At 39.7% G+C, this 17495-nt stretch overlaps 1 protein-coding gene across 17 annotated transcripts in view; it reads right to left on the bottom strand.

Moving 5' to 3' along the window:
• Window positions 1–4763: 4763 nt before the first annotated feature.
• Window positions 4764–17495, bottom strand: part of LOC139393327 (CUGBP Elav-like family member 2) — a 225931-nt gene continuing 213199 nt past the window's right edge. For 7 of the 17 annotated variants that reach the window (XM_071141901.1, XM_071141902.1, XM_071141905.1 and 4 more), the window contains 4 exons: window positions 13413–13592; window positions 12908–13051; window positions 10928–11099; window positions 4764–9296 (listed from right to left, as the gene is read on the bottom strand). In XM_071141901.1, coding sequence (XP_070998002.1) covers window positions 10972–11099; window positions 12908–13051; window positions 13413–13592 — 452 coding nt within the window. In that variant the 3' untranslated portion in view covers window positions 4764–9296; window positions 10928–10971. Of the gene's footprint in view, window positions 9297–10927; window positions 11100–12907; window positions 13052–13412; window positions 13611–17495 lie in introns of all 17 variants that reach the window. The other 10 variants (XM_071141897.1, XM_071141899.1, XM_071141900.1 and 7 more) reach the window with 3 other exon arrangements.

Genomic DNA, 17495 nt, shown 5'->3' with positions numbered 1-17495 from the left:
TTAATTTACTTCTGAAACGTGACAAAACAAAGGCAACAAAACATGTCCGTACAAACAACTGCTGTTTGATAGTAATAATAGCCACCTCATATCACTCACTACCTGACAGATAACTAGAAGCTAGAGCTGACCTGGCTGTGTGGTAGCTACTAGCTAGCGTAGCTTATTCATTCACCTTAGTCGGGAGGGGATGAAACATTAGCTAACGTTACACGTCAGTTACAATACTAGCTCAGCCCTGCAAATAAACACTAGTTTAGTTGTTCTTCTTCTGTGAAGTTAAACAGCAGTTAGCTTGCCAGCTATAGCAGTCACCTAAAGAGTAGCTAGTTTCTGTTACTTTTCCAACTCGGTGAAAGACTGTAACGCATACACTGAACTATGCTCAACTCTCCTGTGCTGGTCCAGCCAGCCTTCACAAAGCCTGTCAGCCCGCTCTGTGGTGTCCGCATGGTCCTAAATCAAGTCCTTATAAACACTCCTAACAGCCTACCCGACCGCCCAGAAACGTCTGCATGGTTCCAAAGCACACCGTTGCCTTGTTTTGTTTCCCATTACAATGATAAAACTGGGGTGGGGACAAAAATGCAATTTCAGAATGTGTGTCCCCAGTGAAAGTTGCGCTCTTGCTACAAAGCAAGACCAAGGAGTTAGCCAGCTAACTTACCTGAATTTTCTGAAATACATTGTTTGTTTTTAGAAAGATAAGCTTGAAATGGGTAATTGACTTGACAACCAAACCCACATTTTATGGGCTCCTAACCAATCCCCTGTATATAGCCCTGTTATTGTTATGTAATATTCTTGTGTTACTTTTTTAACTTTTTGTTTTTACTTTAGTTTATTTAGTAAATCTTTTCTCAACTCTATTTCTTGAACTGCAGCGTTGGTTAAGGACTTGTAAGTAAACATTTCACGGTAAGGTTGTTGTTGTATGTTGTATTCTGCGCAAGTGACAAATACAATTTGATTTGATTTGACATATCTCCACTGAACTAAAATATAAATGCAACATGTAAAGTGTTGGTCCCATGTTCCATGAGCTAAAATAAAATATTCCAGATAGTTGCCATTAGTACAAAAACCTTATTTATTTCAATTTGTGCACAAATTAGTTTACATCCCTGTCAATGAGCATTTCTCTTTTGCCAAGATAATCCATCCACCGGACAGGTGTGGCATATTAAGAAGCTGATTAAACATCACGATCATTACACAGGTGCACCTTGTGCTGGCGACAAAAAAAATGCCACAGATGTCTCAAATTTTGAGGTAGCATGCCATGTTGACTGCAAGAATGTTCACCAGAGCTGTTGCCAGATAATTGAATGTTCATTTCTCTACCATAAGCTGCCTCCAACGTCATTTTAGAACATTTGCCAGTACGTCCAACCAGCCTTACAACCGCAGACCATGTGTAACCACGCCAGCCCAGATCCTCAACATCCGGCTTCTTCACCCGGTGGATCATCTGATACCAGTCACCTGGAGAGCTAATGAAACTGTGGCTTTGCACAACTGAAGAATTTCTGCACAAACTGTCAGAAACCAGATGGCCGACAGCGTGTATGGCTTCATGTGGGCGAGCGGTTTGCTGATGTCAACATTGTGAACAGAGTGCCTCATGGTGGCGGTGGGGTTATGGTATGGGCAGGCATAAGCTACGGACAACGAACACAATTCAATTTTATCAAAGACAATTTGAATGCACAGAGATACCATGATGAGATCCTGAGGCCCATTGTGCCGCCGTCCTCACCTCATGTTTCAGCATGATAATGCACAGCCCCATGTTGCAAGGATCTGTACACAATTCCTGGAAGCTGAAAATGTCCCAGTTCTTCAATGGCCTGCTTATTCACCAGACATGTCACCCATTGAGCATGTTTGGGATGCTCTGCATCAACGTGTACGACAGCTTGTTCCAGTTCTTGCCAATATCCAGCAACTTCGCACAGCCATTGAAGAGGAGTGGGACAACATTTCACAGGGCACAATCAACAGCTTGATAAACTCTATGCAAAGAAGATGTCGCACTGCATGAGGCAAATGGTCACACCAGATATGGACTGGTTTTCTGACCCACATCCCTACCTTTTCTTATGGTCCATACTTGTATTCCCAGTCATGTGAAATCCATTGATTTAAGGTCTAATGAATGTATTCTATTAACTAAAACTCAGTAAAAATCTTTGAAATTGTTATATGTTGCATTTATATTTTAGTTCAGTGTTTATTTACCCCCCCCCCCCCCCCCCCCCCTGCCGACAGCACCCCTATTCCAAAACTTCCCGCACCATGGACTAACTCATTGATCCTGCTTTGTAGTACACCCCTCTGTTCTCACCCTCTCACTTTCCCAATTTCCTGTTCTCTCTCCCTTTCCAGTCTCCTGTTCGTTTCTCTCTCCCTCTTTCTTTCCTTTGTAGAAGTGTCTGGAAAGTACACCTCCCAGTTACAGCAGGAAGTGTTTTCACTGTCCCCATAGGGAGTCTGGTAGAGGGAGAGTGTGGCAGTGTTGTGTTGGAAGTGTGTGCTGTGCCGGTATCCCTGTAGGGTGTCTGAGCATTTGAATTATGGAGAGGTTCTGTGTAGCGGTGATGTAAACACTGCTGTGTCTGACAGTTCTCTCTCAGACTATTCTATAGTATAAACATAGTGCAGTGTATTACTTGTATATCATTTGTAACTGTCAGTGCCCTACTATTTCACTACTATTAGTCTATGAAAACATTATTGCTAGTGTCTACTACTATCTTGACCGTATCTTGCCTGAATACACGTTTTTAAATAAGTGACCCTGATGGCATGTGTTATGAATACATTAGCATAATCTGATGTTTGACTGATTTGGATGACCTGATTTGGATGACCTGATTTGGATTACCTAGCGATGTGGATTACCTGGTTAGACGTAGTACTTTACCATGTTACTTAGATGTTATGTGTTGGAGGATCTTACCTGACATGTGGCTGTATTCTCCAGGTGAGGTCAGAGGTCATAGTGAGTGTGCACCTACCTGATTGGCACTTTTTGATAGCAGGTGATAACATGGTAGAGTTGCTTTCGCAGTCCTGAATGCGAAACTCAAATCCGGTGAAAACACCTTCCTAGTATTGTTTCACCCGTCTCCCCCTATTTGTCAGGTCATGGACTCTGCATGGACTCTTTCGAAAGCGTTCCACAATGATGCTTGCCAATGTTGACTCCAATGCTTTTTGATACACACAAAACTGTTGAGCGTGAAACTGGATTCACCTGGTCAGTCTATGTCATGGAAAGAGCAGGTGTTCCTAATGTTTTGTATCAGTGTAGGTTTAGATATTTACCAGGTTGAGTGTGTGCAAATTGTAATAAATAAATACATTTCATAATAATGTCAACCTGACACGGCCTAATTGGAGCAATTTTTCTTCGCGTCCCCTTTTTCTGTCAGACAGGTAAAGCATTAAATGTGCTTTTTAAAATACCTTTCCCCCACCTCCTTTGGCTTTGGATTGTGGATCGGAAAATGGATAACCACATGAGAGAAAGAAAAACCTGATCCTCTTTCTGAAATTCTAGGCGAGATTATGATAATAGTAATCTACCCACGGTTATGAACCACACGCTACATGAGTTGTATTGCATGTCCTCCCTAAAAACCTACAATCAATATTTCATAATATGCTTGGTTGAGTATTGCACTGATGAAAGAATATAATATCCCTTGGCACAACAAAAAAAAGCCTGAATCGTTGCAGTTGTTTGCCTCCAGCACCAGCCAGACCTCATTTTTATAGATCAAAATTGTTGTGAGGCGAAGAAATGAAGGGTCCTGTAAATGTAGCAAGACACACACGGTGTAAGATCCTTCTATAAAAGTACACACATCATTCTTTGAGAACATGTTCTCAACTAGCCTACCTGGTTAAATAAAGGTGTTCTCGACTAGCCTACCTGGTTAAATAAAGGTGAAATAAATTATTTATTTGGATACATTGTCATAGGTCAAATTGATAGGGAATCTATGTTTAAAGGGTGTAGCTTATACTCTTTCCTTTCCTATTTCTCTACATATTAGGGGATGCAGTACTGACACGGTACAGAAGTGGAGTTGGACACAGACATAGTAGACAGACCATGCCCAGAACAGTGTACAGCACAGGCCAATCCCTGATGAGGGAACCCTCACATTGGCCAATAGCAGCCGTTTCCTAATCAGGGACAGCAGAAAGACCTGCCCTCTTTTGAAACGTTCCGGCCAATTAGGTAGTCAGGCAGAGACACATTGGAGGATGACGCAAGGCCGGTAGGCACAGAGCTCGATTTATGATAATTCAATTGTTGTGAGAGTGGTTAAGTCAGATAACAGTTTTGTGTTCCTACAACTCACAAAATCCTGTCAAGCTATTTCTTGTTGAAATATTTGTCATTATCATGGCCCCTGAGCACCATAGCCTAAAGTAGAATTTTGTTTTCCAAATTTGATTGTCATTTGGATTTTTTTTCCAAAAGGTGATGAACTGTCACATCATCTTGGGCTACAAAGTAATATACATAGACACACCTTGATGTATATGTACCATGTTTACTGAGGACACCATAGTGAGTTGTCACCTGGGGATGAAATCAACTGTACTATGTGTAAAACAAGGAACAAACACCAGAGAGGAAAAGGAGAGATTGAGACGTGAAACGTGGGGTTGTGTGAAACATTACGACGACATCAGACAGCCACTGGAACACGACAACAACAACAACACACACACAGAGACGAGTATTAGGAAAAATGGTTTAATATCGGAGACAGAAGCAAGTAACTGCATCACACAAGAACATACGTTTACAAAAATAATTCGGACTGCTTCAGCTACACAGTTAGTTCACAGGGGACAGAGAAACCAGAAACATCTCAACAGTTAAAAGCAAAAACCTCTAATTAGTTTATCTTTTAATTAAACTAATACATTAATCCACTGAAGGTGATTAAATATTTATATTCCTAATTGTCTTATCATGTAGACGTCACAATACAGAAGTTAAATGAAACTTACCGTTTTTTGTTTTGTATAGACAAACGGCTAGAACTATTTATAAGCCAAAAATAAACCAACACTCGCCTTACTCCTCTTTGCGAAAAGAACAACACTGAAGTACGGAAAAATAAGAAGTTAATTAATTAAAGAAACCAAGCCAAAGTTCTTCTAGAAAATCGTATATTAAAAGACAACGTTCTTGATGCCAGCTATAAATCATACTCGGGGAACGAGTCAACAAAGGTCAGGCCACATCATGAGGCCAGACAGGTTTGTTTTTCTAATAGTTCTTTTTTTGTTTCCTTTAATCTCCAGTATAAAAAGTTTCACTGGTACAAAATGCATAAGTACAATCATTTGTAGAAATAGGAAAGCCTGCATTTTTTTGTACTTTTCCAATCCCATCCAATGACAGATTTCGAAGTGTTGTCAAACCAACATACAATACGCTTACAGACTCCACTGAAATGCACTGACTTTGGCTTCTCTCAAGACAATACTTAAAACTATTGAAATCCTTTAGAATCAAACAAAATTATATTAATCTACAGACAACAAGCTCTTTACGGCACAGAAAGAGAGAGAAAACAAACATTACCCCCCAAAACTAGACATAATAAGCCAAAATGCAAAGAAACTACAAGTTGTTTTTTTCCTTTAAAATGTCATTGTTTGATATAGCACTTTAGATAATAATAAATAAAAAAAAGAGAACAGAGAACGGAACAGTGACAAGATTGAAAGATTACAACAAGCATCGGTGATGACAGCCCCTGAGATGTGAGGCACTCAACAGACACTCCTGTCTAACGGTCTGTCTGCGGAGGACACTCTTGTGCTTTTTCATAAACATCTAACAGACTGCAACTTCAATCAGACTACACTGTGCCAACCCGTGGTGTGTGTGTGTGTATGTGTGTGTGTGTGAGCGAGCTGGGAATTGGGGGATGCTTAAGTTGTGTAAAAACACACACATCTCCCAAAGTATAAGTAGTTGGCTAAGGGATGAACCGAAAACAAACAGAAAAACCCAAGCCTCTACGCCTGCAACCCATTATGCTGCACCGTGAGTTGATGTAACTCTGTTGTCTGTTTATGTTACCTAATGTATTTAGAGTGCAAAGATGTTCCTCACCGAGAGGATTCCTGAAGGGTCTGAGGCCTAATAGGGCAGCTGTCTTATAAGGAGACTACGATCAGCTCACGTTAATGACAAAATGATCTATTTACATTGATATATGTGTAGTATGACATATTGGCAATCCTGATTACTTTTATGCAGGTAGTTAGAGTGGTTTTTATGGCATTACTCATGCTTACTGCTTTAGGAAATGTCAATTTGATATGCTATGGACTCAACTGAAGTTTGGCATTGACTTGGTCATCTGACATGGTAAAGGCTCTGCCTCTTGGCCGAGACGGTTGTTTTGCTGTCTAAGAACTGAACAAGATAGCTACCCTTTCATCTCATTTTATTTCCCCTGTCTGCACTTTACAAACCCTCCTCCATTTGGCTCGGTATTTCAAATAAACCTTGTTATTCTGTAAAAAGACGATGGAACAGATAACAGTAACTTATTTTCCCTTGGTTGTCAGTTTGAGAGCCACACTTAAAGAAGAAGGTGGCCATTTTGCCTCTACTCTGCGTTGTGGGACAAAATGGTGACACGCTTACCCAGAGTTGGAGAAGCTGGAGGTACAGTACAATACAGTACACTTAGACTTGGCAAACACCACCTACTTACATACAGATTTTTAGATCCGATTAGACAAGTCTTTCGATACAACACTCCCTGGTTAAGGCGACTGGTGAGTTTTTGTATAAAATAGTGCTGCGTTTTGCAGACCGTAAACTAGGTTTCCAGGGAAGGGAATCGGGGCAGTTTTACAGAATACTGAGACTGACGGACAGACAGCATTGTGTCATGTAAACGGATTGACTATGAGAATCTTGACATAATACTTTGGCATCTCAACACTGTTTTGGCCAGTTACACTACATTACACAACATTTACAACAGGGCAAACATATTTCTGTAATAATGGTGTAATTACCAATACTGGTACATGTCCATAAGAAACTGTCAACTGAAGAAACAACAAAACCAAACAGCTGAAAATCATTCTGTACTATCAACGTTGTTTTGTCTGGGTCTGGGGAGGGTTTGAGGCTTGTGTGGGAAAGTCTTGCCCTTCACTTACCTTATGAAAGCAACGCATTCATGTTGTTTGAGGTGACACATACATGACCAGCAAATAATGATGCCCCTTCCCAGTCTGTAGCAACTTCAACTAAACACTTGTCCTTGATTTAGGTTATAATGAGAGAGATGAAGCTTAAAATAAGGCTTGACATTTGTCAAAGCGAAAGGATGAAGCGAGAGTGTTTGGCGAGAATGTGTGTTCATGTGAGTGTTCATGTAAAGGCTTGTGATAAGGCTTTGAAGAATGCTCTGTATAATGGCTCATGTGAGAACTGTCTGTGTGAGTGACATGTTGATAGAGAGAGCGTGTGAACAGCACTGTAAAGACTGGTGGGCAGGAACATGGAAACTGGACTGTAGAGGCGTACACACTCAGGGGCTCTCAATCACAACAACAAAGTAAAGTCAACTGTGAGGTCTGCTTGAGTGTGTGTACGTGCGAGTGGGTGTGTGTGTATATATATATATATATAATATATATGACACATGGGCACTTTTTACATCTTTACAAAAAAAAAGCTAAACATTAACAGTTTCAGGCAACAAGACCACAGAATAGCAAGTTAACAAACTATTTTTTTTAAATCTATATTTTTACATATGAGGGATCCATACAAAACACTTAATAAAATACCCATGTTATCAAATAATTTGACAAGAAATACACTGACGCGCTATAGACAGGATGTACCTTCAAGTTTTGGCACTAAACTCCACCGATCTTGTCTTTTTTTCTTTATAAGAAAAGAAAATCACATTATAATGAACAACAAAACACATCTAAATATTGTTTCCCACGATAGAAATAAAATGATATTAACATTGATGCTTCACAAGCCGACATGTTATATATATATATATTTATATATTCATATATATATTTTTTTTTTAGGAATTTTATATAGCTAATTACCCAACAAGAAATTTTGCAAATTGGGACTGCTTAAAAAAAAAAAGACAAAATGAACAATTATAATAGTATTCATATGAAAGGCTTTGTCTATTGTTCAAGTAAACAGATTTTTTTTTTAGTCTTCTCTTTTAAAACATGAGACACTTAAGACCGTTAGACTTGTAATGAAACCAAAACTAAACTCACAAGAAGCACCAACGTTAACGCGGGTTACAGGCAATTTCTTCTTTTTTTTCGCTCTATAATTTAAACAGTAGAAAATATAGGTCATTTCTTTATCATGTGCATTTAAACCACGGATTGTCTATCTGTGAGTCAGTTCAGCAAAAGGTGACACGTAGTAGGTAGCATTTCTCCCCCCAAACAGGGCAAGTCTTTTTTTGTTGACATTTTTGTAATACCTTAAACTACTCTAGAAAAAAGTGGTTCTATATATACTTTAATGAGAAACAGAGCCACTTAAAATGGCCTTATCAAAAAACTTTACACTGCCTGAAAAATGTAAAAACAATTACAGAGCTCTGAGAGAGTCTAATATTGATCAGACAGTTTTTATTCAGAACTGTTTGGAAGTAGTCTATTTTTCATGAACACCGACAGTGTCTGCTTCTGGCCTCATATTGCCAGTGGAGCCAGAAACAAGACAGCATGCCAATCCCTGTGCTGAACTTTCAAGTTTACTTTAAATGAAAAAAGGAACAAAAAACGAAACCCAACATAAAAGAAGGAAACTAAACCTAACTAAATAAACCTAATGGAAATCATTTTGCCACAGGGTTGTTCTGTTTTTAAAAAGAAATGTTTAGTTTTTGTCTGTAAGAGTTCAGTCTTTTTGTATGAATGATGCTATACTTCTTCACATTGATTCGCTCCCCCCTCCCCCTCCCTCCCTCCCTCCCTCCTTCATGCACAATGTACCCCATTTACCCCACCTCCCCAAAATAGAACAAAATGAGGTCACATGCAAAAAAAGTCCAAAAAGGTCACGCTAAGTTCAAAAGGTCAGTAGGCGGAGACCAGGTTATGATCAGGTGAGCTCAGAAAAGACATCAGAAAACAATGACGGGACGATGAGACTTTTTGTATTTTTGGGGTTTTTGGACGCCACGCCACAGAAACATGCTAGGCAAACGATGAGCTAACAGGCATGGAGATGGGTTCTATAGGAAGAAAACAGGGGAGAGGAGAGAGTTACACACAGGACAGAGAGCCAGGGCACCACATTACTACAGCATTAAAATCAGGGGAACAACACACAACAAAACAACAATGTAAACCACCAGGTCGTAAGGTCAACACCACAATTTTATATCTCTCGCTATTTTTTTTTTTTTTTTTTTTTTTTACAAAAATGATTTACAATTTGGATTAATACTAACAGACACACATTTACTGTACAAACACATTATCACACACTCATACACAGAGCAGCCAAAGTTATATCCATCAGTACCACATGCTCCTGGAGAGCAAGGAGGATGGATTGTCATTTGGGAGAAACTGTTGAAAAGTTTTTGTACAGTACAAACGAACGAAACATAACGAAACAAACACGTGAACAAAAAAACAAAACGCAAGGAAAGGTTGAAATTTGACAGGTGAAGTACCGATACTGATGGGGAGAGAGGGAGAGAGAGAGAGAAAGAGCTGATCACGGACGGATGTGATGCACAGACAGAGAGAGGTGTATGACAGTGAAGGGAGCAGAGGCAGAGCGAGGTGTGAACGTGGCTCTGTTCTAGAGAATTCTACAGTTCCGAATTTCAGAAGACTACTCGACAAGGTTCTATTCTAACGGATTCGGTTCTTTATAGGATTCCAATAACTTAACGATAGGCAATAAATAAAATCATTTTTTTCTGAGGCAGTAAGAATTTTGTATAAAAATAGAACTGCTTTTTTTACAAATAAAATGTACAGGCCTGTGGCTTTCGCTACTTTGAATTAATTTTTTTATCTCTCAAGAAACATCAAGTATTTTCAGTTAACTTCCCACCCATACATTTTTTTTTATCTCATAGCCTTCATCAGATTCTGGATGTTACTTTAAAAATGTTCTACACAATATCCCTTTCAACAAAGACCAATGTGATCTGACCCAGAAAATCGTAGTTTGCTAACATTGTTTTAGTGTGAAATAAACATTCTTCACATAAAGAAATGACTGGAGTCATGATAATAATGAAATAGAGGACTGTATGGGATGCTGTCGTTGACTGACTAACAGGTGAGAGGCCACTAAGTTTTGTTTTTTAACCCTTTGTTCCCTGGTGTCTGTCAGCAGGCATCAGGGGTCAGAGAAGCAGCGGCGGTTGGCCCGGAAACCAACACCAGGAGGTCATGTGCATATCGGTGCGCGGTGTGTCAGAAATGAACCCTTTATATCGACATTTTATCAGGCCTCAGGTTCACAAAGAGAACAAACAAAACCATATAGCTTGTTTTTTTTTCTTACTCTGTTTTTGGAGTAACGAAATTCTTCTCATAACAGTATATAAATAATCACGTAGAAAATTAAATATGTTTTACAACTGAAAAAGCTACCGATGATAGCTACTTTTTTAAAAGTGGTACAAAATAAAGGTGGTAATGGAAGCATTCATGTGAAAGATAATACAAAAAAAATCATAATAGTAATAATAAATAATACTGCTGAACAAAAAAGCTAAAAATAAAAAAAACTAAAGGAGAAAGTAGTGTCTCCCTCTGGTGGTCAAATGTTGTCCCCCCCCTCCCTCCACTTCCCTCCCCCCGTCCCTGTGTAGAGGTCGTGGCTCGTATGGGGACTTACCCTAGCAGTGGTAACATGGGAGCAGATAGGCCCTAGTGCTAAGATCAGTATGGTTTGCTGTCGTTCTTGGAGCGCTTGAGCTGCACCTTCAGCCTCTTCATGCCGATCTGGAAGCCATTCATGGCCTGGATGGCTGCCTGCGCCGACACAGGATTGTCATAGCTGACGAAGCCTGGGAGGCAGAGAAGGAAATGGACCGGGTACAAGAGAAGAGAGAGGGAGAGCGAGTTAGAGAGAGAGAGAGGGTGCCCAAAAGGATGTAGGAGACGTAGAAGAAACTCAAATGATTGAAAAGGAATACAACATGTACAGTGCCTTGCGAAAGTATTCGGCCCCCTTGAACTTTGCAACCTTTTGCCACATTTCAGGCTTCAAACATAAAGATATAAAACTGTATATTTTTGTGAAGAATCAACAACAAGTGGGACACAATCATGAAGTGGAACGACATTTATTGGATATTTCAAACTTTTTTAACAAATCAAAAACTGAAAAATTGGGCGTGCAAAATTATTCAGCCCCTTTACTTTCAGTGCAGCAAACTCTCTCCAGAAGTTCAGTGAGGATCTCTGAATGATCCAATGTTGACCTAAATGACTAATGATGATAAATACAATCCACCTGTGTGTAATCAAGTCTCCGTATAAATGCACCTGCACTGTGATAGTCTCAGAGGTCCGTTAAAAGCGCAGAGAGCATCATGAAGAACAAGGAACACACCAGGCAGGTCCGAGATACTGTTGTGAAGAAGTTTAAAGCCGGATTTGGATACAAAAATATTTCCCAAGCTTTAAACATCCCAAGGAGCACTGTGCAAGCGATAATATTGAAATGGAAGGAGTATCAGACCACTGCAAATCTACCAAGACCTGGCCGTCCCTCTAAACTTTCAGCTCATACAAGGAGAAGACTGATCAGAGATGCAGCCAAGAGGCCCATGATCACTCTGGATGAACTGCAGAGATCTACAGCTGAGGTGGGAGACTCTGTCCATAGGACAACAATCAGTCGTATATTGCACAAATCTGGCCTTTATGGAAGAGTGGCAAGAAGAAAGCCATTTCTTAAAGATATCCATAAAAAGTGTCGTTTAAAGTTTGCCACAAGCCACCTGGGAGACACACCAAACATGTGGAAGAAGGTGCTCTGGTCAGATGAAACCAAAATGGAACTTTTTGGCAACAATGCAAAACGTTATGTTTGGCGTAAAAGCAACACAGCTGAACACACCATCCCCACTGTCAAACATGGTGGTGGCAGCATCATGGTTTGGGCCTGCTTTTCTTCAGCAGGGACAGGGAAGATGGTTCAAATTGATGGGAAGATGGATGGAGCCAAATACAGGACCATTCTGGAAGAAAACCTGATGGAGTCTGCAAAAGACCTGAGACTGGGACGGAGATTTGTCTTCCAACAAGACAATGATCCAAAACATAAAGCAAAATCTACAATGGAATGGTTCAAAAATAAACATATCCAGGTGTTAGAATGGCCAAGTCAAAGTCCAGACCTGAATCCAATCGAGAATCTGTGGAAAGAACTGAAAACTGCTGTTCACAAATGCTCTCCATCCAACCTCACTGAGCTTGAGCTGTTTTGCAAGGAGGAATGGGAGAAAATTTCAGTCTCTCGATGTGCAAAACTGATAGAGACATACCCCAAGCGACTTACAGCTGTAATCGCAGCAAAAGGTGGCGCTACAAAGTATGAACTTAAGGGGGCTGAATAATTTTGCACGCCCAATTTTTCAGTTTTTGATTTGTTAAAAAAGTTTGAAATATCCAATAAATGTCGTTCCACTTCATGATTGTGTCCCACTTGTTGTTGATTCTTCACAAAAAAATACAGTTTTATATCTTTATGTTTGAAGCCTGAAATGTGGCAAAAGGTCGCAAAGTTCAAGGGGGGCGAATACTTTCGCAAGGCACTGTAATTCATACACAGGTGTATGTGTGTGTTGGTGCATTTGTGCTGATGTACCGAAGCACTTGCTCAGGTTTGTCTGTTTGTCAATGAAGACTTTGGCAGAGACCACATTTCCAAAAGGCATGAACATCTGCAGGATGTCCTGGTCCCCAAACTCCTGGGGCAGGTGGTAGATGAACAGGTTGGCACCTTCAGGCCCTAACAGGAGAGAGACATGGGACAGTAGCGGGTAAGGGTTAAACCCAGAGACATACAGAGTGAAGAGATTATAGAGAGTTAATGCATACGTCTTTATCCCACTATGCTCTCCCCTCTACCCTCAGTGCCCAACCTGTTTTCTGGCTACCCGTGGTTAGTATCGTTGTTGCATTAGTAATCTCACTAGAAAGCTTCTTGTGCCAGTTCAACTATTGCAGTCGGTTCTGGCTGTATTGGGAGTGCATACCTCTCTCCCAACACTCCACCGCTTGATTCCTTCACTTCCCCCTCAACTCTCCAGAACCCCCTCCACCCTCCTGTCTCTTCCTTCCCCCTGTCCCTCCACCCCACGCCCACTGACCCTCTTTCTGGCTGCCGGCGGCACCTTGCTGCTGCAGCAGGGACTGGCTGTAGAGGGTGGGCAGGGCTGCGGCTGCATACTGCTGGATCCCTGAGTAGGCCTGTGTGAGCGCGTCCATGGTGCCCGCCGTGCCGTTGGTCAGCCCCGCGCCGCCCAGGCCTCCGTTCAGGGCCGCCATACCTGAGAGCATGTGAGCAACTTTACATAAAACCCAACAGTACAAAAAGAAGAGTGCACTTACTCATTATACATACAGTACACACATTATACATACAGTACACTCATTATACATACAGTACACTCATTATACATACAGTACACTCATTATACATACAGTACACACATTATACATACAGTACACTCATTATACATACAGTACACACATTATACATACAGTACACTCATTATACATACAGTACACACATTATACATACAGTACACTCATTATACATACAGTACACACATTATACATACAGTACACTCATTATACATACAGTACACACATTATACATACAGTACACACATTATACATACAGTACACACATTATACATACAGTACACTCATTATACATACAGTACACACATTATACATACAGTACACACATTATACATACAGTACACACATTATACATACAGTACACACACATTATACATACAGTAAACTCATTATACATACAGTACACACATTATACATACAGTACACTCATTATACATACAGTACACTCATTATACATACAGTACACACATTATACATACAGTACACTCATTATACATACAGTACACACATTATACATACAGTACACTCATTATACATACAGTACACTCATTATACATACAGTACACACATTATACATACAGTACACTCATTATACATACAGTACACTCATTATACATACAGTACACACATTATACATACAGTACACTCATTATACATACAATACACTCATTATACATACAGTACACACTCATTATACATACACTACACACATTATACATACAGTACACACATTATACATACAGTACACACATTATACATACAGTACACACTCATTATACATACAGGACACACATTATACATACAGTACACACATTATACATACAGTACACTCATTATACATACAGTACACACGTTATACATACAGTACACTCATTATACATACAGTACACTCATTATACATACAGTACACACATTATACATACAGTACACTCATTATACATACAGTACACACGTTATACATACAGTACACTCATTATACATACAGTACACACATTATACATACAGTACACTCATTATACATACAGTACACACATTATACATACAGTACACTCATTATACATACAGTACACACATTATACATACAGTACACTCATTATACATACAGTACACACTCATTATACATACAGTACACACATTATACATACAGTACACACATTATACATACAGTACACTCATTATACATACAGTACACTCATTATACATACAGTACACACATTATACATACAGTACACACATTATACATACAGTACACTCATTATACATACAGTACACTCATTATACATACAGTACACACATTATACATACAGTACACTCATTATACATACAGTACACACATTATACATACAGTACACTCATTATACATACAGTACACTCAATATACATACAGTACACACATTATACATACAGTACACTCATTATACATACAGTACACACTCATTATACTTACACTACACACATACATTATACATACACTACACACATTATACATACAGTACACTCATTATACATACAGTACACTCATTATACATACAGTACACACTCATTATACATACAGTACACACTCATTATACATACAGTACACACTCATTATACATACAGTACACACATTATACATACAGTACACTCATTATACATACAGTACACACATTATACATACAGTACACACATTATACATACAGTACACTCATTATACATACAGTACACACTCTATACATACAGTACACACATTATACATACACTACACACTCATTATACATACACTACACACTCATTATACATACACTACACACATTATACATACAGTACACTCATTATACATACAGTACACACATTATACATACAGTACACTCATTATACATACAGTACACACTCATTATACTTACACTACACACATACATTATACATACACTACACACATTATACATACAGTACACTCATTATACATACAGTACACTCATTATACATACAGTACACACTCATTATACATACACTACACACTCATTATACATACAGTACACACACATTATACATACACTACACACATTATACATACAGTACACACACATTATACATGCAGTACACACATTATACATACACTACACACATTATACATACACTACACACTCATTATACATACAGTACACACTCATTATACATACACTACACACATTACACACACACACACTCAACATACACATTCACTCTACATACATATACAGTGGAGAGAACAAGTATTTGATACACTGCCGATTTTGCAGGTTTTCCTACTTACAAAGCATGTAGAGGTCTAATTTTTATCATAGATACACTTCAACTGTGAGAGATGGAATCTAAAACAAAAATCCAGAAAATCACATTGTATGATTTTTAAGGAATTAATTTGCATGACATAAGTCATGCAATAAAAGCAGAACTTAATATTTGGTACAATTACAGAGATCATACGTTTCCTGTAGTTCTTGACCAGGTTTGCACACACTGCAGCAGGGGTTTGGCCCACTCCTCCATACAGACCTTCTCCAGATCCTTCAGGTTTCGGGGGTTTCGCTGGGCAATACGGACTTTCAGCTCCCTCCTAAGATTTTCTATTGGGTTCATTTTTGGAGACTGGCTAGGCCACTCCAGGACCTTGAGATGGTTCTTACGGGGCCACTCCTTAGTTGCCCTGGCTGTGTGTTTCAGGTCGTTGTCATGCTCGAAGACCCAGCCACGACCCATCTTCAATGCTGTTACTGAGGGAAGGAGGTTGTTGGCCAGGATCTCGAGATACATGGCCCCATCCATCCTCCCCTCAATACGGTGCAGTCGTCCTGTCCCCTTTGCAGAAAAGCATCCCCAAAGAATGATGTTTCCACCTCCATGCTTCAAGGTTGGGATGGTGTTCTTGGGGTTGTACTCATCCTTCTTCTTCCTCCAAACACGGCGAGTGGAGTTTAGACCAAAAAACTCTATTTTTGTCTCATCAGACCACATGACCTTCTCCCATTCCTCCTCTGGATCATCCAGATGGTCATTAGCAAACTTCAGACGGGCCTGGACATGCGCTGCTTGAACAGGGGGACCTTGCGTGCGCTGCAGGATTTTAATCCATGACGGCGTAGTGTGTTACTAATGGTTTTCTTTGAGACTGTGGTCCCAGCTCTCTTCAGGTCATTGACCAGGTCCTGCCGTGTAGTTCTGGGCTGATCCCTCACCTTCCTCATGATCATTGATGCCCCACGAGGTGAGATCTTGCATGGAGCCTCAGACCGAGGGTGATTGACCGTCATCTTGAATTTATTCCATTTTCTAATAATTACGCCAACAGTTGTTGCCTTCTCACCAAGCTGCTTGCCTATTGTCCTGTAGCCCATCCCAGCCTTGTGCAGGTCTATAATTGTATCCCTGATGTCTTTACACAGCTCTCTGGTCTTGGAGAGGTTGGAGTCTGTTTGATTGAGTGTGTCTTTTATGCAGGTAACGAGTTCAAACAGGTGCAGTTAATACAGGTAATGAGTGGAGAACAAGAGGGATTCTTAAAGAAAAACTAACAGGTCTGTGAGAGCCGGAATTCTTACTGGTTGGTAGGTGATCAAATACTTATATCATGCAATAAAATGCAAATTAATTACTTAAAAATCATCCAATGTGATTTTCTGCATTTTCGTTTTAGATTCCGTCTCTCAAAGTTGAAGTGTAGTTATGATAAAAATTGCAGACCTCTACATGCTTTGTAAGTAGGAAAACCTGCAAAATCGGCAGTGCATCAAATACTTGTTCTTCCCACTGTAAACACACACACACATATTCATTCAACACACACACAC

The sequence above is a fragment of the Oncorhynchus clarkii genome, chromosome 33 (genome assembly GCF_045791955.1).
Source record: "Oncorhynchus clarkii lewisi isolate Uvic-CL-2024 chromosome 33, UVic_Ocla_1.0, whole genome shotgun sequence".
In the NCBI taxonomy this organism is placed as follows: domain Eukaryota; kingdom Metazoa; phylum Chordata; class Actinopteri; order Salmoniformes; family Salmonidae; genus Oncorhynchus; species Oncorhynchus clarkii.
Note: the sequence above shows the minus strand (reverse complement) of the source record. Positions and strands in the feature narration are given on the sequence as shown.